The sequence below is a fragment of the Oncorhynchus clarkii genome, chromosome 33, assembly GCF_045791955.1.
Source record: "Oncorhynchus clarkii lewisi isolate Uvic-CL-2024 chromosome 33, UVic_Ocla_1.0, whole genome shotgun sequence".
Lineage (NCBI taxonomy): Eukaryota > Metazoa > Chordata > Actinopteri > Salmoniformes > Salmonidae > Oncorhynchus > Oncorhynchus clarkii.
The window spans coordinates 8,197,193-8,212,743 of NC_092179.1; the positions used below are offsets into that span (position 1 = coordinate 8,197,193).

At 39.4% G+C, this 15,551-nt stretch overlaps 1 protein-coding gene across 1 annotated transcript in view; it reads left to right on the forward strand.

Moving 5' to 3' along the window:
• The first annotated feature begins 898 nt into the window (after positions 1 to 898).
• LOC139392783 (mucin-2-like) overlaps positions 899 to 15,551 on the forward strand; it is a 28,974-nt gene continuing 14,321 nt past the window's right edge. Inside the window, exons 1-16 of the mRNA XM_071141034.1 lie at positions 899 to 1,013; positions 1,191 to 1,226; positions 4,608 to 4,836; positions 5,547 to 5,676; positions 5,828 to 5,891; positions 6,764 to 6,846; positions 7,199 to 7,382; positions 7,529 to 7,654; positions 7,881 to 8,001; positions 9,644 to 9,779; positions 9,893 to 9,970; positions 10,073 to 10,280; positions 10,472 to 10,621; positions 10,939 to 11,033; positions 11,192 to 11,324; positions 12,018 to 12,261. Of these exons, the coding sequence (XP_070997135.1) occupies positions 962 to 1,013; positions 1,191 to 1,226; positions 4,608 to 4,836; positions 5,547 to 5,676; positions 5,828 to 5,891; positions 6,764 to 6,846; positions 7,199 to 7,382; positions 7,529 to 7,654; positions 7,881 to 8,001; positions 9,644 to 9,779; positions 9,893 to 9,970; positions 10,073 to 10,280; positions 10,472 to 10,621; positions 10,939 to 11,033; positions 11,192 to 11,324; positions 12,018 to 12,261 (2,069 nt within the window). The 5' untranslated portion in view covers positions 899 to 961. The remainder of the gene's footprint in view (positions 1,014 to 1,190; positions 1,227 to 4,607; positions 4,837 to 5,546; positions 5,677 to 5,827; positions 5,892 to 6,763; positions 6,847 to 7,198; positions 7,383 to 7,528; positions 7,655 to 7,880; positions 8,002 to 9,643; positions 9,780 to 9,892; positions 9,971 to 10,072; positions 10,281 to 10,471; positions 10,622 to 10,938; positions 11,034 to 11,191; positions 11,325 to 12,017; positions 12,262 to 15,551) is intronic.

The window sequence follows — 15,551 nt, forward strand, 5'->3', positions numbered from 1 at the left end:
ATTTCTGGGCACTCCCCAGACATCAAGCACTTACTAAAAATATGAGAGATTGGGGTAGATATTTGGTTATCTGTAACTCTAAGCAATTTGGCGCCAAGATTATCTGTACCAGGTGACTTGTTAACCCGAAAGAGACAACAGCATCTGTTCTAACTCTTACCTTCCAACTTGGTGAAATTCGAACATACATTGCCTCTCCTTCATGATACAATCTTTTATAAGGGTATATGGCATGGAGCCATCAATTGGAATCATAGTATTCCTCAACTTGTTCACTTTCAACCAGTTACAGAGTTTAATGACTGTGATAGGAGAAAACGTAGGATGGATAATCCACATTGTAGTTACTCCACAATACTAACCTAATTGACAGATTGTAAAAATGGGAGCCTGTACAGAAGAAAAGTATTCCAAAACATGCACCCTGTTTGCAACAAGGCACTAAAGTTATAATATAAAATATAAAATGTTACATTCAATTTCAATACCATAATAGAAATTCAAAATTATGGAATTCAAATACCATTTATGTTGGCACTGACAACGCTCCATATGTTCAGCTGGAGGACACAATGTTGTGCAACGTTCAGATAGAACAAACACCCCTCTCTGGCATGTAGAATAAGGCATTGTATCAGCTCTATTCATGAAGGTTCAACAATGTTAGTTTACTGAACATGGCCCTGATAAAGGATTGGATGTCATTAGTTAAAAATTCCTCAGAAAAACCAAATATTAAACAATCAACTCATTTCCTCAACGAGTCCCTATAGAGTTAATAGCAATCCCTTTCCAGCTAAAACATTTCCTGCATATCGGTTTATTTCCTGGTCTTTTCAATGCAGGTGGTTCAGAGAAGGGTATAAAAGACCAGAGATAAGGGCAGTTCAGTGAATTGTCCTGTGGTTCTGTCACACTGGCTCTCTCTCCGTCTCTCATTAAGACTGGTGAGCTAGGCAGCATGGTTCCTCCAGGGTGGACTCTGGTAGCTGTCTTACTTTCTCTTGTCTCAGGTACAGTAGGTGTTCTTTGAAACTTGACTGTGATTAGTTTCTTTACAAATTTTTATCCGGGTTAACTGCTTGTCCCCACTGAAAAAGTATATATGGTAAAAGGAGTTATTACTGTACAGAATTGTACTCCAGTTTGCGTATGGATTGGCTGGCATATTAATATTTTGTTATTTCTAGTTCTAGGCCCTGTTTCAACCTCTGATATCCATGAAAGTAAGTAAAGTACCTTCCTCTAAATTACATTTACATAGAAGGCCAGTTTCCCAGACACAGATCAAGCCTAGTCATGTACTAAAAAGCTATTTTATTGGAGAATCTCCATTGAGAATGATTTTTAGTCCTGGACCAGACTTAATCCGCGTCTGGGAAACCGGCCCATAAAGGGGCAACTCCGACACTTTTCGACCTCATATTCATTAACTCCAGCACCAAACCAGTCTACATATGTGAAAACAATACGTTTCTATAATCTGTGATTAAAATGATAACTGTAAGAAGAAAGGTCTTAAAAAATGCTTCACAGGGTAGATTCACAAGTAAGTAAAACGGTGAGTTTCAAAACCTGCATGGTATTTTCTTGCTCATGAATCTCTTAGTACTTGAAAATCACTGTTTTTAAAACTTTAGATAGCTCAAACTGAAACAAAATGTATAGACAAATGTATTAACAATCTGCATGTAAATGTATTTAATTATACATATGTAAATTATTAATATCTAAAGATATGTTTAAGCTTTATATTTACATATATTTAAATGCACATAAATATATTGACATGTTACAAAATTGGCGATTTTATATATTTCTGCATGTATATTTATATATTTAAGTAAGTGGTGTGGAAATACATTTTGACAGCATGCTGTGGTAGCTAGTAAAATATATTCCAAAAAATATTTCTTAAATATATGTTACCATGTAGTTTAATTCATGGAAAATGTAGTGTTTACCTTACATACTGTAGCTAGACTACATTAAAATACAATGCATAAAACTACAAAGTTCAGCACAAAATCACAATAGCATGATGGACAAGGAGTGCTTCAATAATCTTTTTTTTGTTGCTGAAATAACTTGGTCCATTGTTGAATTGTCACTGGAAGCTCGCATCTGAAACATAAAATATAACGTACAAATGACCTCTGTGCACTTAACGTCTGTATTTGAAAATGATGTGTTTTAACATCAAATGTATACTTACAATGCAGATTCCTTCACCTCCAGTATTCATTTTCCGACTCGCAAGTTGACAGTTACCCTGTGGAGAATGAAGAGACAGAGTCAGAGAAACAATTCCACACAAGATTAAGAATAAATAAGGGGTTCATTTTCATGAACATATTTTAATTTCACTCTGAACTAGATAAATAAATGATACAAAAGACTACATACAGTGCCTTGCGAAAGTATTCGGCCCCCTTGAACTTTGCGACCTTTTGCCACATTTCAGGCTTCAAACATAAAGATATAAAACTGTATTTTTTTGTGAAGAATCAACAACAAGTGGGACACAATCATGAAGTGGAACGACATTTATTGGATATTTCAAACTTTTTTAACAAATCAAAAACTGAAAAATTGGGCGTGCAAAATTATTCAGCCCCCTTAAGTTAATACTTTGTAGAGCCACCTTTTGCTGCGATTACAGCTGTAAGTCGCTTGGGGTATGTCTCTATCAGTTTTGCACATCGAGAGACTGAATTTTTTTCCCATTCCTCCTTGCAAAACAGCTCGAGCTCAGTGAGGTTGGATGGAGAGCATTTGTGAACAGCAGTTTTCAGTTCTTTCCACAGATTCTCGATTGGATTCAGGTCTGGACTTTGACTTGGCCATTCTAACACCTGGATATGTTTATTTTTGAACCATTCCATTGTAGATTTTGCTTTATGTTTTGGATCATTGTCTTGTTGGAAGACAAATCTCTGTCCCAGTCTCAGGTCTTTTGCAGACTCCATCAGGTTTTCTTCCAGAATGGTCCTGTATTTGGCTCCATCCATCTTCCCATCAATTGCAACCATCTTCCCTGTCCCTGCTGAAGAAAAGCAGGCCCAAACCATGATGCTGCCACTACCATGTTTGACAGTGGGGATGGTGTGTTCAGAGTGATGAGCTGTGTTGCTTTTACGCCAAACATAACGTTTTGCATTGTTGCCAAAAATTTCAATTTTGGTTTCATCTGACCAGAGCACCTTCTTCCACATGTTTGGTGTGTCTCCCAGGTGGCTTGTGGCAAACTTTAAACAACACTTTTTATGGATATCTTTAAGAAATGTCTTTCTTCTTGCCACTCTTCCATAAAGGCCAGATTTGTGCAATATACGACTGATTGTTGTCCTATGGACAGAGTCTCCCACCTCAGCTGTAGATCTCTGCAGTTCATCCAGAGTGATCATGGGCCTCATGGCTGCATCTCTGATCAGTCTTCTCCTTGTATGAGCTGAAAGTTTAGAGGGACGGCCAGGTCTTGGTAGATTTGCAGTGGTCTGATACTTCCATTTCAATATTATCGCTTGCACAGTGCTCCTTGGGATGTTTAAAGCTTGGGAAATCTTTTTGTATCCAAATCCGGCTTTAAACTTCTTCACAACCGTATCTCGGACCTGCCTGGTGTGTTCCTTGTTCTTCATGATGCTCTCTGCGCTTTTAACGGACCTCTGAGACTATCACAGTGCAGGTGCATTTATACGGAGACTTGATTACACACAGGTGGATTGTATTTATCATCATTAGTCATTTAGGTCAACATTGGATCATTCAGAGATCCTCACTGAACTTCTGGAGAGAGTTTGCTGCACTGAAAGTAAAAGGGGCTGAATAATTTTGCACGCCCAATCTTTCAGTTTTTGATTTGTTAAAAAAGTTTGAAATATCCAATAAATGTCGTTCCACTTCATGATTGTGTCCCACTTGTTGTTGATTCTTCACAAAAAAATACAGTTTTATATCTTTATGTTTGAAGCCTGAAATGTGGCAAAAGTTCGCAAAGTTCAAGGGGGCCGAATACTTTCGCAAGGCACTGTACATTGACTGGGTCTGTCCATAGGCAGCTGAGGTGCCAGACCAGAACAATCTACTGCAGGAGGGAACATTTTGATTATTTTTTGCTAGAAATAATCTAGCTAGCTAGCTAGCCAGTTCTATCAGAGACACCCAACCCTCACTAAAGCTAGCTAGGTTAGCTAGCTACAGTGGTTCTTCCTTTAAAAGTTACGTACTATAGCACAGCTTGCGGGGTGCCAGAGAATTCAATTGCACATTTTTTAAGTGTCAGCCATTGTTGCCAGAATGACGCAATTTACCATAATCTGCCACCATCTACCGCAAACGGTTGCGGCATAAACTCAAAACATTTAAAGGAAGAACCACTGTAGAAAGCAACACATTACTTGGCTAGCAAAGATTATTTAACAATAGCTTTGGAAATGAAATTATATCTAATGCGTACATAAGATTAACGCTACTGAACTCTTCTCAACTTAAATGTTCAAGACAATTGAAAAGGGTGAAAAGTGACGGAGTTTCCCTTTAAATTCAGTTTTTCTATGTGGATTTATTACTGCAGCAGACTTTTGACTCGTCTCTGTTTTTGCCAGATGTGTGTAAGACCTTTGGCAGTGGAGTCGTCCAGATGTTCAACGGAACCGTATTCTACGTCCACTCCACCTGTCCCTTCACGCTGACACGTTTTACTCACAACCGGGTGGACTGTGACATCACCGTGCGTCGAGGTGAAAACGGCCTGCTGGAATATGTCGAGATCAACGTCAACAAGATCCAGACCCGGATTCTGTACAATGGAACCATCTTCGTCGAGCAGAGAATGTTTGTGTTTTTATTTACTCTATTTTATTCTATTTTAATTCTGTTAAATTATGTCTAATTATTTACTCGTAAAAAAATAACAGCTAACACATAAAGGGGTAGTTGCAAAGACCCAGATATAGTCACTTTTCATATAAAATCATGCATAACACATGCATGACATAGTTCTGGAGTGGGTCTTCAAGATCCTGATAAAGTTAACTGTAAAGCTGGATTCAAAACATGTTCGCTGGATATACTGTATGCATCCTGTATTGAATGTGATTTTTAATCCAATGGTCTTAATCGTGGCCTGTGATGCTGCCAATTACACTAATTACTTCAAAGCAAGTGATGACATTGAATAGGGAAATGTCTGTCCTTCACAGTTTTTTGACGTCTGGGATGACTTGTAACTGTAATTATCTTACATAAGCTGCTAGCTCCAAATGGAATTAATGAATGGATGAATCTGGTTACCTTCACATGCACCAAGGTGATCTTGCTATAGTCTATTGCGTAATGCAGTTACAGACATCATTAATCTGAGAGCTCGAGCATGACCAAGTTATTAATTAGATATTTCACCAAATATTAGCTAGATTTTCCTGCCCTTTTCTTCACACCAACAAAATATACAGTCTAAAATAATCATTAACCTACTTGGCATTGAGGAAGAGGATGATGATGATGATGATTGATGACGATTGACTATGACGTGTTTGTCACAGGGTGTCCCTTCCCTACGACCACACCTATCAACATGTGTTCCAGTACGGGACCAACACCAAGCTGAGGAGCACTGTTCTACCTCTGTCTGTCATCTGGAGCAGTGTGGGCGTGGGCATCGACTCTCTCTGGGTGAGTGATCCATGAACAGCTTCAAATACATTGTTGTTACCTATTATTTATTCTCTCATGCTATCTTTAACAAATTTGATTAGGTTCCTGGTGCCGAGATGACCTATTAATACATGATTGATTGACTGGTCCCTGGTCTGTCCTCTAACAGGTGAAACTGGAGCAGGAGCTAGTCCCTGGAATGACTGGACTCTGTGGACGACCAGATATACCAGGTCAATAACCTTATGAACATATTTTTTATACCTCTTCTAAATATATACAGTAACAGTCAAAACACCTACTCATTCAAGGGCTTTTCTTTATTTTTACTATTTTCTACATTGTAGAATAATAGTGAAGACATCAATATTATGAAATAACACACATGGAATCATGTAGTAAAATAAAAAGCGTTAAACAAATCAAAATATATTTTATATTTGAGATTCTTCAAAGTAGCCACCCTTTGCCTTGATGACAGCTTTGCACACTCTTGGCATTCTCTCAACCAGCTTCACCTGGAATGCTTTTCCAACAGTCTTGAAGGAGTTCCCACATATGCTGATCACTTGTTGGCTCTTTTCCTTCACTCTGCGGTCCAACTCATCCCAAACCATCTCAATTGGGTTGAGGTCGGCTGAAACAATCTAACATCTAAAATATGTTTTGATTTGTTTAACACTTTTTTGGTTACTACATGATTCCATGTGTGTTATTTCATGGTTTTGATGTCTTCACTATTATTCTGCAATGTAGAAAATAGTACAAATAAAGAAAAACCCTTGAATGAGTACTGTAGGTGTGGCCAAACTTTTGACTGGTACTGTGTACTGGTAGAGTATATATATACATGATATACAGTATATATATATGTGTGTATATATATATACTGTATATCATGTTGAATTGTAGATATGGATTGTCTAAGTAATCTGCAAAATGCAGTATGGAGAAAAATACAGTGAACAGCCTCTTGAATATCAATTGTCTGGGTGCTAACTACACTTCTTGCTGTTAGCTGTGCGCTAACTACACTTCTTGCTGTAAACTGCACTTTAACTACACTTCAGTGTACTAACTACTCTATATTTTCCTGCAAAATTAGATGACCGTCAGCAATTGATTGCAAAGAGTGTTCATTCAGAGGACGGGTGCCAGACCATGGACTCCCTCCGCACTAAGAGCAAGGTACATTTCCTGAATTATGCACTTCTTTTTGACCACTATATAGGGATTCGAGTGCTATTTGGGACGTGGACCACCGTTTGAATCTGGTGGTAAAGTACTAGTGTCACTGCTTGGGGTCTCTGGTATTGCGTGCTTGGCCTGAAGGTTATGGCTTGGTAAATAATGCTAGACTTCTGGTGAATGGTAATGAATGGATCTAAGACATAGAACCCTACCATTTTCTGGCAAGCCTTGATGTTAATATTTCTATATAGATAATGCCATGTTGCTGTAACGTAGGTTATACTGTTTTGAAGTCTGCACTAGTGTTTTACAGTATGATGTACTATATGTATTATGTATTACGTAATAGGTCTGTCAGACGTTCCTCTCCAACTACGTTGAATGTCTGCAGGCTAACACAAGCAAATACATAACTCTTTGTCAAGAGAATATTTACGGATATGAAAAAGAGCTTTATGTAGGATGTGCGTTCTACAAAGAAATTGCCCATCGGTGTCAGACCAGCAATGCTTGGAGGACCTTGACACACTGTCGTAAGTAAATCAGTTCAGAAAAAAGCTGTTAGTTTATAAAGATGCTATGAACAGTTGTAACACATTATAATGACTATTAATCTTGTTAAATAATTTTGTCTTTAACAAATTCTTAAAGACTTGTGTGTCTGTCTGTTGCGAAACAGCTGAGTTCAGTTGCCCAGGAGAACTACAATTTGAGGAGCAGGGTGATGCGTTTGTTCCCACCTGTTCCAACCCAGCACCTAGAACCAATGATCAGGACATCACCAGCACCTGTGTCTGCCCCCAAGGTAGGCCTTACACTGTCATCCGGAGAAACAGTTTCAAGTGTAGTCTAAAGTGTAAAAGCTTATATGAAAAATATGAATTGTAATTGAGCAGACAATGTCTTAGCAAGCAGATCTGCACTGCTTTTAAAATTACCGTCACATGTTAAGCAATCTGCAGGGAGACATTATTATCTTTAGTGTTACAATCACATAAGGTTGATGAGGGTTTTAAATGGCTATGTTTCAGGACAGGTATTGAACGATCGAGCAGAGGGCCATTACTGTGTAAGTGAGTCAGCCTGCCCGTGTGTGTACGCCGGGAGGAACTATGCACCGAGGGAAGAACGCAGAACTAAATGCCAGACCTGGTGAGAGAATCAGAACTCATGAGTCTATTTTGGACAAGAGCACTATGTGGTTTTAGTCAAAAGTATTGCACTAGAGTATGCAATGCCTTCAGAAAGTATTCAGACCCCTTGACTTTTTCCACATGTTGTTACATTACAGCCTTATTCTAAAATTAAATAAATAAATGCAAATACTCAACAATCTACACATAATACCCCATAATGACAAAGTGAAAACGGGTTTTAAGAAATGTTTGCAAATGTATTAAATTAAAAAATTAAAAAACGGAAATACTTTATTTACATAAGTATTCAAACCCTTTGCTATGAGACTCGAAATTGAGCTCAGGTGCATCCTGTTTCCATTAATCATAATAATTGGACTTCGATTGGACATCATTTGGAAAGGCACACACCTGTCTATATACGGTCCCACAGTTGACAGTGCATGTCAGAGCAAAAACCAAGCCATGAGGTGGAAGGAATTGTCCATAGAGCGCCAAGACAGGATTGTGTAGAGGCACAGATCCGGGGAAGGGTACCAAAACATTTCTGCAGCATTGAAGGTCCCCGACAGTGGCCTCCATTGTTCTTAAATTAAAGAAGTTTGGAACCACCAACACTCTTCCTAGAGCTGGCAGCCCAGCCAAACTGAGCAATTGGTAGAGAAGGGCCTTGGTCAGGGAGGTGACCAAGAATCTAATGGTCACTGACAGAGCTCAAGAGTTCCTCTATGGAGATGGGAGAACCTTCCAGAAGGACAACCATCTCTGCAGCACTCCATCAATCAGGCCTTTATTGTAGTAGCCAGATGGAAGCCACTCCTCAGTAAATGGCACATGACAGCCCGCTTGGGGTTTGCCAAAAGGCACCTAAAGACTCTCAGACCATGAGAAACAAGATTTTCTGGTCTGATGAAACCAAAAATGCCAAATGTCACGTCTGGAGGAAACCGGGGACCATCCCTTCGGTGAAGCATGGTGGTGGAAGAATCATGCTGTAGGTGTGTTTTTCAGCGGCCGAGACTGGTAGACTAGACAGGATCGAGTGGCCTGCCAGAGCCCGGACTTGAACCTGTTCGAACATCTCTGGAGAGACTTGAAAATAGCTGTGCAGTGACACTGCCCATCCAACCTGACAGAGATTGAGAGGATCTGCAGAGAAGAATGGGAAAAACTCAAAATACAGGTGTGCCAAGCTTGTAGCGTCATACCCAAGATGACTAGAGATGTAATTGCTGCCAAAGGTGCTTCAACAAAGTACTGAGTAAAGTGTCTGAATAGTTATGTAAATGTAATATATTTTTTTATATATATATTTTTTTATATATAAATTACTAAACATTTCTAAACTGATATATCTTTTTTTATATATATCTTTTTTTATATATAAATTACTAAACATTTCTCAACTGTTTTTGCTTTGTCATTATGGGGTATTGTGTGTAGATAGATAAAGGGAAAAAAACAAATTAGTACGTTTTAGAGTAAGTCTGTAACCTAAGAAAATGTGGAAAAAGTCAAGGGGTCTGAATACTTTCCGAAGGTACTGTGTGTTGAAAAGGATGTTATTTGTGAACTAGCCAGACTTCTCATTGAATTTGTCTACTTATTGATATTATCCTGATCAAAATGTAACATGATACTCATTTATTTCTCTACAGTATGTGCTACAATGGCAAGTGGATATGCTCTCAGAACAGCTGCCCTAGCAGGTGTGTGATTGAAGGGCAGTTTGTGACCACGTTCGATGGGAAACAGTATACCCTTCCCGGTAAATGCTCATACATGGCCTCGAAGGTAAATTAATAGATTTTAATCTCACAGCACTAGGGTAGTTTTGAGTTGTACTCATACAGTACTTTCACCTGAAGTACTAACTTCCCTTATTCTTTATGAATGAAATAAAACAGGGTTTTAATTGGACGATTACCATACATTTTTCTGAGACGACGTCCTCCATCCAAAACGTGTTTCTTCAGATTTACCAGGTACGGGTTGTCTGCTTGTAACCTTTGCTTCCCCTTTACATTCAACGTCTCTTTATGATGATCAACAACATCTAAAACACTTTTTTTGTTTGCCAATTACAGAATACCTACAGATTCTCTCACAACAGTGTACAGTTTGAGAAAGAGGAAATCCGAGAGCTACATCAGTCAGACAACGCCATGGTGTTCTGGCAGTCATCCATGTATGTCCAGGTATTGACATCCTTTGGCATGAAGATGCAAGTCCAGACGTCTCCAGACCTCCAGCTCTATATCACACTACCACAGAGTGAAGTAGGGATGCCAGAAGGTACTTTGCTTTCATCGTTATAATGGTTCTGCATGATGTACGTATTATCGCTATGTATCATGATTATTATCATTGTCATATCGGTATTTAAGTCACATTGACTGAATCCTGTGAACGAACAAACAAATGATGTCATGTATCTGCTCATTTCTGTACTGTAAAATAAAGTGGTAACGTTCCTTTTTTACTAGGACTTTGTGGAAACTACAATACCGATACCACTGATGATTTCACCACAAGCAGTGGTATCGTAGAAAATGCAGCGGAACCGTTTGCGCTGTCCTGGAGTGTAGGGGACTGTCCTGTTAACATACCTAAAGTCTGTATCAACACCGACAACGGTAAAGTCCCTCTGAAGGCTTCATGACTTACAAAATAGGTCCTCGCATGCGTTCAGTAGGTTTTTCTATGAAGGAAATTAATCAGTTTGTTTGAATAGCTTCATGAAAATAGTGCATGTGGTGACAATGTGTTCCCCTTGTCATAGTATTATCGCTCTTTGTTGGTACATTACATTGTCTATATGACATTTAATAATTAGGGGGAATGCCTCTTGCAATACGACATTGTGTAGAAATGGGGGGGGGGGGGGGGGGGGGGGGAATCCTAATTCTGTTTTTGTGCTTCTTACTCTAACCTATGGACGATTACCTCTCAGAAATATTTGCAGACGAGAAGTGTCACACCTTGAGAGACTCCGGTGGGATTTTCGCCAAGTGCTACGATCACGTGCCTACTGACAATTACCACAAGGCAAGGATCAACTAATACCAAACACAATCTTGAGAACTTTTTATACATTGATTAAGGTCAAACAAAAATACATATTTGAATTGGTATTTACCTTGTATTTAACTAGGAAATGATGATGTAACAATGTTTTGTAATCATTTGTGACCTCATGTTTGCAGGCTTGTATCCAGAGAACGTGTACCTGTGGAACTGGGCTGCAGCAGTGTTTGTGTGTGGCCTTGGCAAATTATGCCAAAGCCTGTGCCAACCAGGGCATCACAGTGGGTGACTGGAGAAGGGCCACTAACTGCAGTGAGTAACACCCATAGAATTAGCAATTGGAGTACTAGAATGGACATTAACCTTCTTATGACGGTATAAAAGGTCAGACATTTTGGCAAGCCAGTGGTCAGCCAGTGCTGTGATACCATATTGTGTAAAACAATATTTTTTAATATTATTTGCACAGTATGTTTGTTAGGTGGAATGATTCCAATAATGTTTCTAATTTACATTCCATACAAACAATGCAGTCAATCCACTACACTGGCTGAAATTAGTTTGTGATAGGACAGACAAGTTGTAAATGCAAACAAGTACTGATATTGTATCATATAATAACAGCTTTCCAAGAAAACAAACATTGAGGAATGTATTGTCTGTCAACAAATATTTTCTAGGCTATTTATACAGAAAATTGGTATAAAACCTGTGTACACTGTATTTACAAGACAATATTTTAGATTGACAATAATTCTATTACACAATTTCTGATATACTGTATCACATTACTTTTATTTCCCTGCATAAGTAAAAGCAGGAAATGCATCAACTGCTTATCTACTGCCATTCATTCCAATTAAACTGGTTTGGATTTCTCTCTGACCTATATTTCTGCAATTTTCTGTAAATGTTTAACATGAATGTCATTTTGGATTTCTCTCTGACCAATATTTCTGCCATTTTCTGTAAATGTTTAACATGAATGTCATTTTGGATTTCCAGCGGTACCGTGTGAGAACAATCAGAGGTTTGACTACGAAATGCAGGCGTGCAACAGCACCTGTCTCTCCCTATCCCGGCCAGACCCCAGGTGTGGGGTGGAGGATGCACCTGTGGAGGGCTGTGGCTGCCTGGAGGGCACTCATCTGACCGGGGGGCTCACCTGTACCCCGAAGGCCCAGTGTCCATGTCACCATCAGAGAGGAGTCACACCACCAGGACCTGTTGCCATCGATGGACGACAGTGGTGAGTTCCTCTTACATACTGCTATGGAGGTGTCATTACAGATGACAGCGTCGGCATAAATCATTTGACTCTTGCACAAAAAAAAACAGGAGATCCTATTACAGAACGTGCTGCTGTTTGTTGGTATTATTGTTATTACGTTTATTTGAACGGCAAACCATAAGTCTCAGTACACTTGAGAAAAGACGCGTTGGGACCAGATTTATTCAACAGCTAATTTCCATCTGCAGTCCCCGGTCCCCATGGTAACATATAACAAAGAAAATACATTATATACGAACAAACAACATAGAAACATCAGACACATTTTTGTGTTCTTCTTAGGAATAATAACAAAAACAGAGGTCAGGATATACAGATACGTTTACAGACCAAAGTCAAGATATTGCACATAATAATAATTGGACACATTGCTTTTTGGAACCATGAGTTGTAAAAAAAACAGCAACAAAAACAAACAGCAAAGAAAAAGGTTTGTAGTGGTTACACTCTTCTTTACACCGCTTTTTGTGTAAAAGCACTGACACTATAGTCAGCATTTTTGGTTTTCTGGTAGTTGGTTCCAGTGGTGAACAGCTTTTAAAGAATGCAGATCGGGCAAAAACTGTTTCACACACGGGAACTCTACGGTTCCCATTCACTTCTCACCTAGTATGTGGCTGTATACATTACCTTGCCTTACAAAAGTATTCACCCCCCTTGGCGTTTTTCCTATTTTTTTTGCATTTACAACTTGTAATTTAAATGGATGTTTATTTGGAATTCATGTAATGGACATACAAAAAAAATAGTCAAAATTGGTGAAGTGAAAAAAGTACTTGTTTAAATAAAAGATGAAAAATAAAAGATGAAAAGGTAGTGCGTGCTTATTTATTCACCCCCTGTGCTATGAAGCCGCTAAATAAGATCTGGTGCAACCAATTGTCTTCAGATGTCACATTATTAGTTAAATAAAGTCCACCTGTGTTCAATCTAAGTGTCACATGATCTGTCACATGACCTCAGTGTATTGTGGCAGACCAGGGGGTTTGGTCAAGAAGTTTACACAGATCAGACACGGACGGAGTATGATTAGCTCAGCTACAAGGGTGTTTATAAATTAAAAATCTAAAGATAAGGATAGATATACCGTCTTCTGGGCTCCTGGTCTTGCTGTATCCTGTTTGGCACACAAACTCAAACTCCATCGTCTTCACTCGGGCACCGTCTCCAACTACACGGAAGTCATCTTACTTCCCCCAGTAATCTCCTGTGTGCTGCCCTTCTGGCAGCCTTATGGGGCTTGTACAGCTGGTGAGCAATCAAACCCAATTAGTCCTGGGCGGAGAGCCCGTCCAGCCCTGGAACGTCCAGCAGATGGAGCCATCGCCTCGTGATGTATACTCCGTCTGTCACCAGGCCTCGACGAGTCTCCCCCTGGTGGCTGACCTGCTGTACATATACACCTGTTCTGAAAGGCCCCAGAGTCTGCAACACCACTAAGCAAGAGGCACCACCAAGCAAGCGATACCATGAACAAAGTTGTGGAGAAGTACAGATCAGAGTTGAGTTATAAAAAAACATCCAAAACTTTGAGCATCCCACGGAGCACCATTAAATCCATTATTAAAAAATGCAAAGAATATGGCACCACAACAATCCTGCCAAGAGCGGGCCGCCCACCAAAACTCACGGACCAGGCAAGGAGGGCATTAATCACAGAGGCAACAAAGAGACCAAAGATAACCCCGAAGGAGCTGTCCGTAGGACCACTTTAAGCCATACACTCCAAAGCTGGGCTTTATGGAAGAGTGGCCAGAAAAAAGCAATTTTTTAAACGAAAAATATAAGCAAACACGTTTGGTGTTCATCAAAAGGCATGTGGGAGACTCCCCAAACATATGGAAGAAGGTACTCTGGTCAGATGAGACTAAAATGTAGCTTTTTGGCCATCAAGGAAACGCTATGTCTGGCGCAAACCAAACATCTCTCATCACCCCGAGAACACCATGTTTTTCATTGGCAGGGACTGGGAAACTGGTCAGAATTTAAGGAATGATGGATGGTGCTAAATACAGGGAAATTCTTGAGGGATACCTGTTTCAGTCTTCCAAATATTTGAGACTGAGACGGAGGTTCACCTTCCAGCAGGACAATGACAACACTGAAGTGGTTTAAGGGGAAATGTATTTAAATGTCTTGGAATGGCCTTGTCAAAGCCCAGACCTCAATCCAATTGAGAATCTGTGGTATGACTTAAAGATTGCTGTACACCAGCGGAACCTATCTAACTTGAAGGAGCTGGAGCAGTCTTGCCTTGAAGAATGGGCAAAAATCCCAGTGGTTAGATGTTCCAAGCTTATCGAGACATACCCCAAGAGATTTGCAGCTGTAATTGTTGCAAAAGGTGGCTCTACAAAGTATTGACGGGTGGGGGTTAAGTTTTTGTCTTATTTCTTGTTTGTTTAATAAAAAAATATTTTGCATCTTCAAAGTGGTAGGCATGTTGTGTAAATCAAATGATACAAATTCGCCCAAAATCCATTTTAATTCCAGATTGTAAGGCAACAAAATAGGAAAAATGCCAAGGGGGTGAATACTTTTGCGAGTCATTGTACGTCTAACCCTACGTACATATCCCAACCAGAAGCCATGGATTACAGGCAACAACCGCACTGAGCAAAAGGCTAGAGCTGCCGCTTTCCAGGAGCGGGACACTAATCTGGATGCTTATAAGAAATCCCGCTACGACCTCCAACGAGCCATCAAACTGTCAACACATCAATGCGGGACTATTGTTGAATTCTACTATGCCGGATCTGACACTCATCAGATGTGGCAGGGCTTGCAAACACTCGTCAGATGTGTATGGGCTTCCAAATTTCTTTCTACTAAGCTATATGTCATTTTTAAGGTCCAAGGATCATTTAGCTATTTGATTTGACATTTTAAGACCCCTTGAAGTATACATGTTATTTTTTTTTGGTCCTTACTGCTATTAACCCATACAAACACATTGAATAACATATTCACTACAAGGAACAGATAGTCCCAGCAAAAATATCAAAAGGAAGTTTGTTCTTGAAGTGTCTCTCCTAAAAAGATATAATAAGAAAGATCAGGAAACATTATTTGTTTAGTTTTTTATATATATATATTTAACCCCATATTTTTGGCAATAAACAGTCTCTGTATACTGTATACTTCCATTCATTTTTTCAACTGGTACCTTTAGATGAGTCTTGAGGCCTGTGTGCGTCTTAGAGCAAAACAACTGTAGATGTTCGTGAGTCACACCTTTGCACAGAGGG